Source organism: Magallana gigas, chromosome 8 (assembly GCF_963853765.1).
Source record: "Magallana gigas chromosome 8, xbMagGiga1.1, whole genome shotgun sequence".
Taxonomy (NCBI): Eukaryota; Metazoa; Mollusca; class Bivalvia; order Ostreida; family Ostreidae; genus Magallana; species Magallana gigas.
Window position 1 is genome coordinate 29316799 of NC_088860.1, and position 18425 is coordinate 29335223.

The 18425-nt window shown below is 32.4% G+C and overlaps 1 protein-coding gene across 2 annotated transcripts in view; it reads left to right on the top strand.

Moving 5' to 3' along the window:
* Positions 1-3: 3 nt before the first annotated feature.
* Positions 4-18425, top strand: part of LOC105337492 (uncharacterized) — a 29788-nt gene continuing 11366 nt past the window's right edge. For both annotated transcript variants that reach the window (XM_011442220.4, XM_011442217.4), the window contains exons 1-2: positions 4-129; positions 15238-15421. In XM_011442220.4, coding sequence (XP_011440522.3) covers positions 15302-15421 — 120 coding nt within the window. In that variant the 5' untranslated portion in view covers positions 4-129; positions 15238-15301. The remainder of the gene's footprint in view (positions 130-15237; positions 15422-18425) is intronic.

Below are 18425 nucleotides of genomic sequence, written 5' to 3' on the forward strand. Positions count from 1 at the left end.
AATATCTATTTATGAGGTATTGCGACACAAATTTATTTTTAGAAGATACTGATTTCTTTACTTTCGTTTTTGAGTTTGCCTGTGAAACTTCTGATAATGATGTAATGGAGAGATTGATACTACCCCAAGGTAAAATTTAAAATAATTTTCTCTTTTTTCATTATTTAACACACGGAGTGACTTACCTTATTTGTTGTTATTGTTGTTTTTGCAATGTATACACGTGTATGTCTTTTTTAAATGAAAGGTGTTATCAAAAAAGTCCTTGAACCGACACTATGAATTAACTTAAGCAAATAAACAATAATAAAATTAGGCAAACAAATAGTACATATCATTTTTATTCACAATATTAGATAAACTTAAGTGATATTGACAAATACGCTACAACTTTCCTGCACGTCGACACGGCATTACCTTTAAAACTCTACACAAATATTGTTTATAATCAGATTCAAAATAATATTTGTACCTGAAAATTTCTTTAGATATGGATTCTTCGTATAGTTATATTAGACTGCTGTAAAAGTTTTAGTTGGGTGTTGCTAAAACGCGGAATGAAAAACGGAACGGAAAATGGAAAATTATTTACTGTACTTGATAAAAGTGTTAAACATGCTAGAAACGATGAAGTTTATGTTGATTATTTGACACTCTATTTAAAATTAATGTATATCATTTATAGATATCATGTATGTTCTGTCTAAAAAGTTAGAAGAATTTCACTAAAACATTTGATATACGACTGAGAACATAAAACGACACATAACAGTCAGACAAAACCAAAATGTTTATATATAATATATATATATATATATATATATATATATATATATATATATATATATATATATATATATATATATATATATATATATATATATATATACCCGAATACCCAAACTCCGTCACCATAAGCAGAAACCCTCCCGCGTTTCTCTGTTAATTATTTTTTGTGGTTTTTATCATTTGCAATCACTAAATATAATCTGAAACAATATAATTTATAAAACAAGTTGCTGTCCTTTAAAAAAGGACTACAATACGTGGACCATTTGCATGTGTTTCCAACGAAAACGTGAAAGCCTTAAGATTATCAGAGATTTCACCAACTCGAGCCCTCTGCTTTTAACCACTAAATTTGTTCGTTGTATTACGTATACATGTATGTATAGCCCTGACTTTTTATCTCAGAATTTAAAGGATTCAAACTTCTAAAATAATTATGATCTATCTATGAATGAAGTTTGCATGTATAGTATCAGGCATTCGGTGAATTCTACTATAATTTGCGCACACATTACAATTCGCACTACTTTGTTAACTATGCAGTGACAGCTTTGTGTAAATTAATTAAAAAGTTCATATTTTGATGCATTTTTCTTGAGATTTAAACTTTTATACAGTGACATAATTATTCAATCATACTTGAATGTTTAAAAAAAATTAATCGGGAAGTTCTCTAGCCTCGCCTACTATAAAAGTAAAGTTAAGTTACATGTGTATTCGGAAAACAACAAAACATTGCAAATTATGCTAGTTGATGCATGTTGTAGTTTTGGCATAACATTAACTTATTTCATAATACTGATAGTTCATATCACATGCCAATCATTTCTTTAAAAGGAATACTTTGTTTCTGTACTGTTTACCGACAACTTTACAATTACAGCGCCTTTGAACTTATGTGTGCATATGGCACGGAATCCCGATCCCGATTCAGATAAATGTGTGCTAGCCTGGTTCCCTGAGCTACCCATTACGCACAGGAACCAGGCTAGCTCATGCACAGGCTGAATTTTCCCCATTGCATCCGGTTTAACCTTGCTTATATATTTTCTGCGTGGACCTCAGGGTCCACGCAATTATTAACAAAAATATTTTCATTTTTATTCAAACAGCTCTCTGAATACGGCGTTTATCACGCGTGCTTATTATATCTTATGAACCTAACTCCGTCACCCACATGCTCTATGATATGGCAGGGAATGAAGACACATTAACAATTTTGTTAAAACTCCATTTGTATCTAGGCCAAGTTATAATAAGTAAAAATGGTGCACACAATTTAAATTGTATTTAATTTCATCGAAATGAAATGATCGCCAGAATAAAAATTGGGTCCATGTAACAACAATCACAATGGCCTTTTCAGAATGTATGGATGCCGTCCTTACATATTTCAAATATTTTATATCATTATTTAATATATTACTTATTATTTTATTTAGTTATTACATTTTTAGAAATGTAGCATATTCTAAATAGCGATATACCGGAGATATCTATACCCTGTATAAGGCAAAATGGTCGAATGGGCCCGCATGTCAGAAATATCGATTTTTTAGTGCACCCGTGAAAAAGTTTTAGCTGATTTCACACAATTAATGGTGCATAAAATGAACAAGGTTTAATTCTGTTATTTTTTGACACATTCTTAAATTTAACCGTTGCAAATTGTTGACATTTGATTAAAGATTTTTGACATGTAAAAAATGACGTCATAATCGTACTTGATTTCAAACGGCGAGGAGTTTGCCGAAAGTGACGGAGTTAGGGTAGTGACGGAGTTAGGGGGCTATGCGATATAATTTCCCAATACAACAAAAAATAAATCGGCACAGTTTTAGATAATTTAAAAATAATAAATATCCAGAATAAAATCTCAAATTGATCCTATTTACTGCAAACATTTTCGCCATTCCTGGATCTTCAGGCAGTTGTGTAAGTCACGTTCAACCAGACGCTCGGCTGTCTCCGTAAATCTCCGACGAGCAGGGAGTCTGGTAAAGAGTCACGTTGATAACCGCTACCGATAGGAGGCGCTGATTTAGTTTCAATACCAGTATTTTGGTAAGCCTCGTTTTGACGTTACAAACATTAACGTGACGCTTTACGAGACTCTCTGCTCGTCGGAGATTTACGGAGACAGCCGAGCGTCTGTTTGAACGAGACTAGCAGTTATGTACAAATGACTAATATGTAATGTAGTAACGTCAGTGAGCAAAAGTTCATTGTGACGTCATGATAACGTTAAAGTAGCGGAAAGTTAGAGTCACAGAGCAAAAAGCCGCCAAGATTATATTAAGGTAAGGTTTGCGGTTACAGGGAGATAACTCACACATTTTCATTGTGACGTAACACCAACTACCCTTTATTTCAGTTATGACGTCAAAATGTATATGACGTCATAATTGATTTCAGTTTTTTTTATTTCGCAGGCTTTTTTAGTATCAATGAAAAAATAAGAGGACACAAGCATTTTATCAATTTCCACGAAAACGAAATCCGCATCATATGGTTTTGAATAGTGTTTTAGAAACATCAGATTACACATATTCTAAGATACGTTTTTCCTGAAATCGGTGGACTTGGAAAGGTTTCAAATAAGATGTTTTCGTTTACATAATAGTAGTCCAAAATTAAGACTGTTGTTGCATTTTATTCTATTTTTAGATAGTTCATCAGAAATTAATAAAAGTGAATCATGATATTAATAGTGATATTATTTTCGAACATTTTAAGCATACATGTAGATAACCCCCATAATAGTCACAAATAAAATGTACATATTTTCACGAAATTGTTTACATTTTATCAAAATGAAAATTGCAAATCATGAACTTTGACCTTTTGTAGTTATAAAACGGGACGGGCAAAATTCAGTTGAATTTCATGAGAAAAAAGACTTTAGTAAAGTGAACAAAATGGTATCTAACTTTGGTACAACCTCTAGAAATGCAAGCCGCAAACCTTACCTTAATTGCAAATATTACAAATGATTCAATTATATCACATGCATATAATAAATTTTTCACTGAATGCGATTAAGTTTTGGTTTAAATAATTTAATAAAGTGGTCTTCCTTGGGTAAGCGCAGTATTTCATTTTCATTTGGAAGTTTATAAAATAGGAATAATTTAAATACACACACACACACACACACACACACACACACACACACACACACACACTTTGGAATGGTGCATATATATATAATATTGCATTTAATAGAGGCAAATCTTTTTCTCAAAAACCATTTAGCTAAAAAGACTGAAACTTATATGTAAGCACCATAGGGTTGTGTTGATTCAAATTTGTTCAAATCATGGACACCGGCCGCGGGAAATGCAAAATCCATTTGGCTATTAAGATTGAAACGTGTGTGGAGGCAAACATGTATTTCCAGGCAGTGTAGATTTAATTTTTTTCTCTCCAATTAATCCTCGAAGGTACATGTAGGATGAGGCCCCAATGGGAGAAGGTTGAAACTTAATAAAGGAGAAAACAGAGAGGGTTTTGAATCTTTTTATTTTTGGCAAGGAATGCTAAATAAGTATGGAGACAATCAAAGGTAGTCTAGATTCATGTTTGTTAAAATCATTATTCCCGAAGGTAGTGTGGGGTCACAATGGAGATTGAACTATATCATAGGAAAACGTTAAAACTCCTTAAAAATCATCTTCTCAAAAATCATTTTGCCAGCAAGACTGAAACTTGTGTTGAAGCATCCTCGGGTCGTGTAAATTCAACTTTGTGTAAATAATGATCCCAATTGGTAGAGTAGACCTATAATGGAGGATGGGCGTGAATTTTTACATAGGAATAAATAAAATAAACTTTAAAAATCTTCTTGAAAAACCAGTTGTCCAAAAACAATGAAACTTGCGTGAAATCATCCTCAGGCAGTGTAAATATTAAGTTTGTTTAAATCATGATTGCGCGGGGGTAAGGTGGGGGGGGGGGGGGAAAGGTGAGGTGTTGACTTTAAATATGAATATAGAAAAATCTTTTTTAAACCTCTCCCAAAAAACTTTTGGTAAGGGAGGCTGAAAGTCGAGCGGAAGCAATCCCAAGTTGTATACATTCAAGTTTGTTTCAAATCATGATTCCCGGGAGAAGGACGAGAATACAAGAGGAGATGACCATTTACATAGGAAAATACTTAGTCTAGATTTTGACCCGTGCGTGCACGGGTTGACATTGCATATGGTATCGGACATTTACGAAATAGATACATCGACACGCTCGGGAAAGGCCTTCACCACAGTTAAAATGCCTCCCATATATTAACCGTAATGTAGCAGAAAATGGCAGAATCGCTCCAAAACGATTTTGGAGAAAATTAATAAAGTTGCATTGAAAATAGCAGTCAAATTATTCATAACAAACCATTTTGAAGCTGTAAATACCTTTTTTCGACAAGTTCTATAACTGCAAAATTCAACATTTTTTCAACAACGTTTTTTACCAGGGACGTATATGCGTCCCTATTTTTACACACCATGTTTACATTTGAACTTTTTTTTTTTATAGTAAATGCACTGTGTTATAGTTATCTCCCGTATTTTCTTTGATTAAAAGAATAAAAACTTCCAATGCAAATTAACACGCATTTGTTTTATCGTTTCCAAGTTTATCCATGCAAATGTGATATTGTGGAAACCTCCCGTGATTTAGCTTGAATGTAATGCGCAATATTGTAAAATCCAAAAAATTCAGACGATTTCCTGAATATTTTGAGGAATTTTCGTTGATTATTCATTAACGAAGCTTGATTGAGAAAAAAAAACAACAAATTGGTAATCTATAAAACAAAACGTAAACAGGCTATGACCACGTAGTTCATCTTCGCTAGCCAAGGCAATCGGTTTTTAGAACGCAGTTCGCAGTTCGCAATTTAATAGTGAACTGCGTTCTATAGAACGCAGTTCGCAATTCAAAATTTAGTGCGATTGAATAGTGAACTGCGTTCTATCTAGAACGCAGTTCGCAATTCAAAATTTAGAATTCATATTTGGGGCCCGCTTGCCTTATATGCAATTGAATAGTGAACTGCATTCTATCTAGAACGCAGTTCGCAATTCAAATTGTTGAATAGCGAACTGCGTTCTATTCTAAATTTTGAATTGCGAACTGCGTTCTAGATAGAACGCAGTTCACTATTCAATTGCATATAAGGCAAGCGGGCCCCAAGTATGAAATCTAAATTTTGAATTGCGAACTTCGTTCTAGATAGAACACAGTTCACTATTCAATTGCATATAAGGCAAGCGGGCCCCAAATTTGAATTCTAAATTTTGAATTGCGAACTGCGTTCTAGATAGAACATGTTGACTACCGAATATCGGAACATAATTAACGATGCTATTTATTACGAATTAAGTTATAACCTAGGGAAAGCACGGAATGTTTTATACCTAGTGTTTTGTAAGGACCGTATACCGGGAGTGAAAAAGTCGCCGATTTATATGAAAGCTTTCATGCCATAAAACCAGGAATCGTTGTCGTGAATATTGCGGACCAAAGAAATTAAGGTGGATTGTCCCTCTGATAAGAGAGATAACTTCTGTAGAAAATAATCTCACTTTGTTTCTGTTAACTCACAATTATTAAGGCATGTAACAGGTCGAGACCACTATAGTTTGTGACGTCGGCATAAATTTGCATACTAAATTAGGCATATGTTTACTTTTATTGACAAACCAATCAGGTGAATGAGTTGCAAGGCATTGTGGGCTACTACAAGTGTCGGTGTATACAAAGCGTATTAAAAATATATACCATTTTGAATTGTCCTTTGGAAATTCATTTTGAATGATTTTCCAGAATTTATGAAAGTAATATGGACAATTATGTCTGAACTTCAATTTCTATGCTCATATTTAAAAAATATTGCATTTGAGGACTTATATCAACCTATTTAAATACCCCATTGTGAATGTTTAAAAGAGAGGTACGTCCTATTGAATTAAAAGCAGTGAATACTTGGTTTTTTTTCACGTAATACCCCATATTTGGGACAACATTAGTAGAACGTGCGTTGATATTTTTCTTCAGGGACATTCATCAGAATGCTTAACGGACAAACTACTTTATGCTGCATATAGCTTGCGCTTCTGCTTTTGTATATTTATGCATTTCTACTACCGTGGCTATTCACGTATGTTAAAAATGTACAGTTACCTGTATTTATTTCTAGTGCACAATGAAAAAGTCACCAATTCACAAATGTGATGTTTTTTTCTTATCAAAATATGTTTGTACTTGTATGCGTATGTTTGTCAGTCGTTGATACTGATCATTTTTTAAGCAACAATTAATCAACTAAAACAACAGTGTTTTTAATGTGAGCATGGAACAAAGTTAATGGTACGTAATCTTTCCTTTATCACCTTCTAAAGTAAAAATCAAGATATACAAAAATTCCGGCAAGCAATTAAATATTGTGTATAAAACAGACAAATACCACGTGCGTTTGTTGAATCGTAAACACGTTATAGACCGTCATGCATTGCAACTCATTCACTGGATTGGAGAATCTGTTTGCCGAAAATACTGTCACGTGTTAAATATGGCTATCCATATAAGGTAGTGTACCCGACCTGTGTAACTACAAGGGAGGTGGTGCTGGGTCCTAATTTATGTTGGAAGGCGATACACTTATTTAAATTTAAATATGTAAAAAAAAATTGACCAGAACGAAATGAACCCCAGGGCTTTATGAAGCAGGGGGCAAAAAAGTAAAGAAAACTTTTACAAAATATTACAAGAAATGTTATCATAATGATAAAGTATTTATGAGGCAATGTATCTACATGACTATTCCTCCCCCTACCAATCCCGGTGGATTAATTCTTTTTTTTAAATATAACAAAATTTTATGTACTTGTTCAGGACATGTACAGTTGATGTTTGATGTTTTAGGCCAGAGAATATCTGGATGGAATGTTTTTATTTCTCTATCTATAGCTCGTTCACGGAGCTGAATGAATTATAATTGGGAAAAATGTGACTAAGACAATTACAAACTCTATACTTAGTTATGATCGTTTAAAACTTATAACATTTCAAATGTTTAAAATTTAATAAGGCTTTTCTATTCTGAGGGAGCAGATATGGGAAAACAAAATTAAAAACCCAATATCTCATTTGATTCAAGACAATAAATCCCTATATTAATATTATACCAATTACTGGAAGATTATTCGCTTCATCCTATTGTTGTGTTACAACAAAATTTATGCTATGGTTTAAATTTTTAGGATTTCTTAATATATGGATCCATTTACTATTATCTTATTCAAATTTGAAAACAGAAAACCTTTTTCTGAAAATCTAGAAACTGTGGCAATTTATCATGCAGTGTATGTAAAACATGTATGTAAAACCTTTAAAAGTCTATGATAAAGAAAGATAACTCTTGCAGATTGAAGCAATTTTTGTTGCAAACCTATACAACAAAGTGCTATTCTGAACTAAAATGCAGCGCTTTAATATGTTTTGTAATATGATATGAAAATGTATATAACTATATATTATTTTCATATACATTTTGGATTTTTAATTTTATGCTGCGATGGTAAAATTTTGCTTTTTCTAATCACTATGTCTAGTTTTCTTCATATTATGATTAGACACATTATCAATTTTTGAAAAATCTAGCAGCGCTTCATCACTTCATTTTTGTTTCATATGAATCGATTGATATTGACTTTGATGAAAATCAATATGAATTTTTTAAAAATATTAATGGCAAAATTAATAGCAGAGGGATATTACACCTTAAATAAAACAGAGCTCATTGAACCTTTAAAAGCAATAACCATAAACAGGAACGTATATACTAACGGGATAGGCAACTCCTACATTCGCCATGTTTACTTCCCATGCTATCACGCGAGCCTTGACAAGTTTGTAGAACTATGTTCAATCCCAGTAAAATATATCGGTTTTTAAAGCGACCTGGTTAGACCATCGTTGGGGAGGCACTGAACTCGAGAACTGTTAAAAGCACCGAATGTTTTACCAAAGATTACACATGTGTTTTTTGTACAAAAAGTTTATATTTACAAGCACCGCTTTTGGATCAGCTACTCGCAGCTGCAGCCAAAACGGAGCTTGTCACCGAGTTTTCGTAATGAAATCCGCCATGGGTTTATGGGGAGCAAAGTGGACCGAAAACCCTTGCCTAGCGGAGATGACGTAGTTGGTCTCCATATAATACGCTCGGAAGAGCCTTATATTAATAAACCGCTCTAAACAATAAATGAGTGCGTAGTTTCACCCATGCCATATTTTAAATAAATAATACTGCCTGTATTATACAGAAACCTCTGTTAACTCTAAATCTAACTGTTTATATACAATGATTATTATTGTAAAGAAGATCAAATAATAAACTAATGATTCGAGATAAATAACAAGCATTTTAATTATGTAAATCAATACAACTAGGGGAGATAACTCTATCAACAAAAATGCGTGCCTCGCTACAGTAGATAGCGAATAATCTTTTAAAATCGTCTCCTCAAAATCGAATTGTCCATAAACGTTGAATTTTTAGGGGAGCTACCTCATTGTGTGTATTCATTGTATATAATGTGTATACTTCAAGTTACTTCAAATTATATTCATAACCTTATGTTAAAAGGAGGTCAACAGACAAACATGCGCTTATTTTTTTTTATTTTTTTTTATTATCAACATTATTCACAAGAGTAAACAAATATACAAAAACTTCAAAAATTTCAATTATTAGTGTACAGACATCTTGTATAATTCCTTAATTTTTCATATTAATGCTACAAATAATGTTCAAGTTTTCATTGAGAAGACATTTAAAAGTATCTAACTATTTGTCTAAAACATGTATACTAATACGTGTTTATATATATAAATATTTATACATAGAAATAATGTTTTTAATTTTGGTATATAATTGTGTATGTAATATGTATTTAGAGATACATGTACGTCGATAATCTATAGATATGCATAACTATGACCCACAGTATTTGCATCTAATATACATGTGCACACACACACAAAAATTGTGTACAAAAATATGAAAAAAACTGGTACATAGTAAGCTATCTTAGTAAAAGGTAGAAATATATTAAGTAAATGTACATTTAATACCCTGGCTAACCCGGAGGACAAACACATCTACATACAGTCCATCACATGGTCCCCGGGTGTAGCACATATACACATAGGCAGACCCTAAGTGTCTAGGGTATACAATAGTAATCACAATATATTTATTAATGTTTTAAGATTTGATGAACATTTCGATGATTTTAAGTACATTGTTAATGTAACTCATATCTCTAATTAAGTAATTCTTTACATATTCGTTTAGACTTTGAGAGGTTTCATTTTTTTCTTCAAATCTACATAACATCTTAAATTTGTAAATTCTATAAGCAACATAAGATATATTATTCAAAAATTGTACCTTGAGGTTATTTTCATAATAGAAGCCTATGATTACATGTTTCCACATAATATCTAAATGCAAAGTCGTACACAGTTTTGACCATATTTCGTTGACATTGTCACATTCAAAAATAAGATGTTCAACGTTCTCTGTTGTGTCTTGACAATAATCACAACATCTGCTTGGTCTTAACTTACATTGATGTAAAAATAAATTGCAACTTAATATATTATTCAATAATTTGTAATTAAATTCACATATGTTCTTATCATATATGCTTTTAATTTTATTAATGTATATTATTTTCCAGTTTTCTTTTTGAACGTTAAACATGTTCTTATAATAAGATTTATAAATGGGTTTTTGGAACTTAGTAGTCAACAAATTTTCATAAAAGAATTTACATTTTTTTGTCTGTTATTGTATGCCATCCTAAATGAAATGTATAACTTTTCTCAACATTACTTGTTGTGTATTGACTACATGTCATATCAAAATTCACACATTGTTGTCTTATTACGTTTCGTAAAATATTATATTCACATAGCCAATTACATTTTTTCAACAAAATGTCAGATAGTGTTTGCATTTTGCCATCTTTCTTAAAAAGATCTTTTACATATAATATACCTTTTTTTATCCATCTTAAAAAACACAACGTTTTGCCTTTATACTTAAATAGTTCGTTGTTCCATAGGGGTTGTTGTACAAATGTTACGTTTGACATGTTAAGAATGTTATTTTGTTTTTTACAACCATTAAAACAACAAAATATTTCTTGATAAAATTTAGGAATATGATTAATAACTGTAAAATCTTCTATATTTCTCTCAGTCGTTGATAATATGTAGTTCAAATTAAGGTTGACCCTTTTCAAATAAGCATTAATGACCTCATTAATTAAACATGACTCTGATAATCTATTAACCCAAGATGCTTTCAGTGCTTTTAACTTGAGTTCTATGTCTATTTCACCGATCCCGCCTTCTTCTATTTTTCCTATTAACGTATTTCGTTTAATTCTGTCATGTTTGTTCCAAATAAAATTGAAAATGGCTCTATTGACTTTCTTAATAAAATCATTTTCGGACATGCGCTTATGGTTTAACAGAGGAAAACTGTTTTTCTTGGGCTCACGTGTTCTGTTGTAAACGGTATACTTTAACCTGCTAAATATTTTAATTCACCACGTGAATACTAACCGTCCATCACGTGACATGTAAGGTAGCACGCATTTTGTTTGGCGATATTATTTTTATGCCCCCCCCCCCTACAAAGAAGGGAGGGCATGTTGCTTTGCTGCTGTCAGTCGGTCGGACGGTCGGTTGGTCAACCAACAGTTTCCGTTCATTTTCTTTGCAGAGGATGAACAAATTGAAATGAAATTTGGTATACAGGTTTACCATATAATATCTAGGACAAGTTCGATATTGGGTACGATCGAGCAATTTTCGACAGAGTTATGGCCCTTGGACGTAGAAAAATTCCAGTTATTTGCAGTTTCCGCTTATTTTCTGTGCAGAGGATGAACATATTGATATGAAATTTGGTATACAGGTTTATTTAAAAAATATCTAGGTCAAGTTTAATTCTGGGTATGATAGAACAATTTTCGACAGAGTTATGGCCCTTGGACATAGAAAAATTCCAGTTATTTGCAGTTTCCGCTTATTTTCTTCGCAGACGATGAACATATTGAAATGAAACTTGGTATACAGGTTTATCATGATAATATCTAGGTCAAGTGCGATACTGGGTACGATGGAGCAATTTTCGACAGAGTTATGGCTCTTGGACGTAGAAAAATTCCAGTCATTTTCTATGCAGAGGGTGCACATATTGATATGAAATTTAATATACAGGTTTATCTAAATAATATCTAGGTCAAGTTTAATTTTGGGTATGATAGAGCAATTTTCGACAGAGTTATGCCCCTTGTACTTAGAAATATTCCAAATAGTTGCAGTGTACGTTCATTTTCTTTCTGGATGTTCCAAGGGAGGGGGGGGGGGGCATAAGTGTTTCACAAACATCTCTTGTTATTATTTATATATATCGTTACTGACTTATCTACTTGTTAATGATTCGAACACGTAAATTGTTGACATCAGCCACTGGTCATTAATGACTACCAACACCAGCTGTATACCGGCTGATATTAAAGGTATATGTGGCGTATTTGGAGTAAAATTTTTGACATGAGTTGGAGTAAAAGTATACATCGTGCTGCTTATAATTAGACATTTCACAAACTCTAGGAAAAACATGTTCTTTCTTTGGTTATTTGTCTTTAAACTTTGCTAAATGTCTGATGAATATTAATGTGATCCGCCATTTGTAACGCCACCTGCGCATGAGTGCGGGAAAACCTAGCATTAAAAACCCGATGGAAGAACACTTTGTTTACAAATTAAAATCACGTTTTTCATGTCTTAAATTAGATAATTCTTATATCAGATGATACCTTAATGTAGAACGATATAAATTGCAAATTATGTGTAATAAAGATGAAACACGATTTTATCATCAACGACAGGGTAAAATGAATGAATACCCCCTCTCCCTGAGGAATGCAAGTACTGAGAGTGTTTATATTTATTCTTTATTAAAAATTCCTCTTCTTGTTGTTTATAACTTATAAAGAAAGACGTGGAACATATGGAGTACGTACGAACCTGCCTAGCAAAACCCCTACAACTTCATGATAAACTTAAGTTTCATTCGGCTTTAATTCCTATTCCATCATTCTACATGGTCTCCGATGACAATCTTCCCTTTGCTCCTTTCCATGTCAGTCTGTCTCTATTTTGGTTTTTTGCCAAATTCAAACTTAACGGTATATCTATCTTTCTTGTCGTCGCCATTGTTGTTGTGACTGAGCGTGGTATCACGTGACCGATTTAAGGCGGGGTTTATTCAAATGCTGGATTTACTATCCACTTCATAATATTTATAAAAATTATTTATTTATTTCTATATCTTTTAAACCCGAATGATATAAACTGCGTAATTTATTGTGAAGATATATCTTCATATAACTTATTTAAATAAATAAATCAATCAAATATTTCTTAGCATGAAAAAATACGCCACATATACCTTTAAATGGTTTATATTTTGTTTTAAACACTTAAAAGAATGGCAACATGGAGAGAGAGAGAGAGAGAGAGAGAGAGAGAGAGAGAGAGAGAGAGAGAGATGTTCAATTACAGTATAGCAATTTTGATTTTAGACCACTCATCACAATGTTAGTTCCACCCTTTATGCATATTAATTTTTTATGAATATTATCTTTAACCAAGGACAAACAGAGCAGTAAGAGTAAGAAACGACGAGTTATTTTATTGCAATGCAGTTAAAAACCATTATGACAATAAATTTCTATTTGAAATTGACAAAACCCTATAAAAATGACGAAGTAAAATTGAGCGAAAAATAAACGTATCAATGGTCACTGAACAAGTATCTGTGAGCCAATGCTCACTAGTGATACCCCCGCTCTGATGTGAATATGCAAAATAAGCAAAGTCGACATCTAACAGAAAGCTGGCATCCGATTGGTACAGAAATATATCCCACAATATGGCATGCCTAAACAAATACTGTGTTAAAATTTCAAGCATCTGCGATAAATAGCTGCTGAGAAATCTTTGAGGAAAATTGTTTGAAAACTTTTGCTAAAAATAAACAAAGTCGTCATTTAACAGGAAGTTGAAGTCTGATTGGTACAGAAATACATCCCACAATATGGCATGCCTATACAAATACTGTGTAAAAATTTCAATCATCTGCGATAAACAGTTACTGAGAAATCTTTGACAAAAATTTGTTTAAAAATTTTGGCAAAAAATAAACAAAGTCGTCATTTAACAGGAAGTTGACGTCCGATTGATACAAAAATATATCCCACAATATGGCATGCCCAAACAAATACTGTGTAAAAATTTCAAGCATTTGCGATAAACAGTTCCTGAGAATTCTTTGACGGAAATTTGTTCGAAAATTTTTGCTAAAAATAAACAAAGTCGTCATTTAACAGGAAGTTGACACCTGATTGGTACAGAAATATATCCCACGATATGGCATGCCTATATAAATATTGTGTGAAAATTTCAAGCATCTGCGATAAATAGTTGCTGAGAAATCTTTGACGAAAATTTGTTTGAAAATTTTGGTTAAAAAATAAGCAAAGTCGTCATTTAACAGGAAGTTGACGTCCGATTGATACAAAAATATATCCCACAATATGGCATGCCTAAGCAAATAGTGTGTTAAAATTTCAAGCATCTGCGATAAATAGTTGCTGAGAATTCTTTGACGAAAATTTGTTTGAAAATTTTGGCAAAAAATAAACAAAGTCGTCATTTAACAGGAAGTTGACGTCTGATTGGTACAAAAATACATCCCACGATATAGCATGCCTATACAAATACTATGTAAAAATTTCAAGCATTTGCGATAAACAGTTGCTGAGAATTCTTTGACGGAAATTTGTTTGAAAATTTTTGCTAAAAATAAACAAAGTCGTCATTTCACAGGAAGTTGACGTCTGATTGGTACAAAAATATATCCCACGATATGGCATGCCTATACAAATACTGTGTAAAAATTTCAAGCATCTGCGATAAATAGTTGCTGAGAAATCTTTGACGAAAATTTGTTTGAAAATTTTGGTTAAAAAATAAGCAAAGTCGTCATTTAACAGGAAGTTGACGTCCGATTGGTACAAAAATATATCCCACGATATGGCATGCCTTAACAAACACTGTGTTAAAATTTCAAGCATCTGCGATAAATAGTTGTTGAGATAAATGCGACAAAAAGTTTTGTTACGGACGGACAGACAGACGGACAGACGGACGGACAGACAGACAGACGCACAAGGGTAAAACAGTATACCCCCTCTCCTTCGGAGCGGGGGTATAAAAATGGCCCAAATACAGCGTTAAGCGCAGTCATCCTTTTAAAAAACAATAAAAAGCAAAAGGACTTATGATCTTTTTTCTTTATTTTAGAAACTACTTGTACATTTCCGTACGACTAATAATGCCATTCCAATCGATCAAAAAATAGACCAGAATGTCAATTGAAGATGACTATCGCAGACGTGTAATACAGGAAAACTTGGTGAAACTTGTTGACCGTTTGTCACCTGATGAATTATTGCCCCACCTTTCATGCCTATCAAGGCAATCACAAGTACGTATCCGTCTCGAACACTTTTTGTATAATTTATCATAAGAAAGTAATTTTGAGATCCCTTTATTTAAAAGAAATAAAACAATTAAATTCTACATTTGACATACAGCGAAACTTATTTGTAACAAATGCTCTTCCTTAAAATGAATTTAAAGAAATGATTTAATCGCCCAATATTGTAATATACAGTATATCTTGAAAATGAATTTACTTTTACTTTGATGATGTTAACAAGAATTTGTGATAATGATTTATGTAACTATGTTTTAAGAGATCGATAGGTGGCTATAATTTCATTCAAACTAATAAAGTCAGAAGGCATTAAAAACTTTTTTAGAGACTTCTGAGATATATTTATGACTGCACTGAAAAACTATCCTGCTTTTTTTACCTTTAAAATTGTACAGTTTTTACCGGATGAGCATGACCTTTAAAATAATCCATTTCTTTTTTAATATGTGGTCCCTTGAATCATAGAAACTAATGCATTAATTAAGTTTTGCAACAAGATATAAAAATGGTTTGAAATACAGAATCTCCAAGAGAATAAAGACGAGTTTAACTTTGTATTTGAATAATGCACAAATCAATGTGTTCCCCATTTCTTCATAATATGGCAATGCTCATACAATTACCGTTATAAAAATACTTACAGTAACGAACTCGATTCTAAATGATTCTAAATGATTATACTAAAATGTTAAACTTCAAAACGTGTTGCTGAAAATATATTAAAATTTACCATCAAAATTAGTGCAACCAACTCGTTATTTTCTTCTTTGTGTGGTGTGTTTTACAGCCATGATGATTCAAACAACAATTATTTTTTTGTGGCCCATTTGACGCTTGCGTCAATATTTTTTCTTGTAAAAATTTATAATACACCCCTTTTCGGCAATCTTTGTTTGTTATAATACACCCCTTTCAATCATCGGCAGTTTTAATGTAGAAATCGGTATGCATCATTCACTTACCCATGCCCGAGTATGACGCATGTGTACGAGGTAAAAGTCGTTGGATTGAGGTTTTGGCTCGATTTTTGCTATTTATAGTGAATAATAAAATCATGCATATTCATGAATTAAGTCGTAAATCAATTGACCAGCTTAATATAGTAGTAAACAATAAACACGTTGTCAACACACACCCGTAAACAAAATCCTCACGTGACAAACCAGAACCCATTCATACATTCATTCATTCACCTCTAATACACACTCGATTTGCAATGCGCGCCAAAAGTAAATACGCAAAATATAAAACTTTTAGATATCAACTGCGACAATAACAATAACATGTAGCTTTTATACAGTTTTGTTACAATACTAAGGTTAAAAAAAGGAGAATGGGAAAAATTAAACATAAAATAGGTAATTACACCCACACGCAAGCAAAAATTACAACTGTATAAGTTTCGATTTGCTCATCCTTGAATGAGTTTTCTCATTATTATTGAAATCAGTTTTGTTTTATAGGTTAAGATTTTGTTTAGAAACATATTGGTCTCAGACTTCGTCTAAAATATACATGTGGTACTTCGTCAGACGATGTGAGGATAAATATAGACTTAATTGAGCAATGTTAACTTAAGAGGTTTATGAATTAAATTTAACGTCAGAGATGGGGGTCAACTACAATAGAAAGTAATTAATTAAATTACTATTACTTGCTTCAATCCTTCAATTTAATTACCGTTACAATTACTTTGCAGGTGCAATTTATTAAATAACAATTTTTTTGCAGATGTAATTTATAATATAACAATTTTTTTTCAGACGTTATTACATGTAATTAAATTACAAATTACATTTGTCATAAAAATTTCTTAAACCCATGAATTAGCTAAAACACATAAACATTTAAGGATGTATGTCAATAATGTGAATAAAAGTTCATCATGATCAAAAATTTATAGCTGCTGTTAATATGTCCTTCAAAAGCGTATAATCCTGGTGTGTGCCATTTGTGTTGTCTTGCTCCCATTTTACCCATAACAAATGTCTTTTTAGCAGGATTTTCTGATAATGTTCTGGGGACCGAACCCCTTTATTATTATCGGGACCATATAACGAAATTCTGGTGGTTGAGTAGTGTTTAGAACACCGAAGCATATCTTTTAGCTTGCCTGAGCTGAAAGCTCAAGTGAGATTTTCTGACCACAATTTGTCCGTCGCCCGTCCGTCCGTCCGTCCGTCTGCCCGTCCGTCTGTAAATTTTTTACATTTTCAACGTCTTCTTTTAAACCACTTGGCCAATTTCAAACAAAGTTGGCACAAAGCATCCTTATGGGAAGGCAAACATAAATTGTAGAAATAAAAGCAAAGTTTTTATTCAAAGGGAAAAAACTCGAAATTGTAAAAAAAAAAAAAAAAAAAAGTGTGTGTGTGTGCATTTTTACAAATCTTCTTCTCAAGGACTACTTTGTCAATTTCAATGTAATTTAGCAGAAATCATCCTTATAAAAAGGTAAATATAAATTGCAAAAATTAAGGGCTTATTCTGTTCCCAATTTTAGCTTTTTACGAAAATAATAATAAAGGGGATTCAATCAGTTTATAAGTTTAAGGTCTTTATTCCATATCTCGAAAACGAGGCCCTTTGTTCGGAGCAGCCATTTTGGATACATGGTAAAAGGGTCAATCTGGCAAAGATAAATTAGTTTGTTTTGCAAGAGTTAACCTGTGAAAATAATCTTTGAAACTTGCAAGATATATTGGTGCCGATTTTGCAAAGTAAATTGAGGTTCACTATTTCAATGCGTAGTCATTTTCTCTTGTTACGGTGGTTTTAGCTTGTTTTGATATCGTTTCATTTTCATTTTGCTTTTTAACTCGGGGAACAATCGCCTGTATTTTGGATGTTTTTACGTATCGAATCAAACATATACTTCGATTAATCAGACAGCTGACTGTTTATCTGCGCAAAATGAGCATAATCTGATACATTAACAACATACTAAAATACAAATCATTCTATTGGTAATTCGGTATGCGTTATAGTTTAT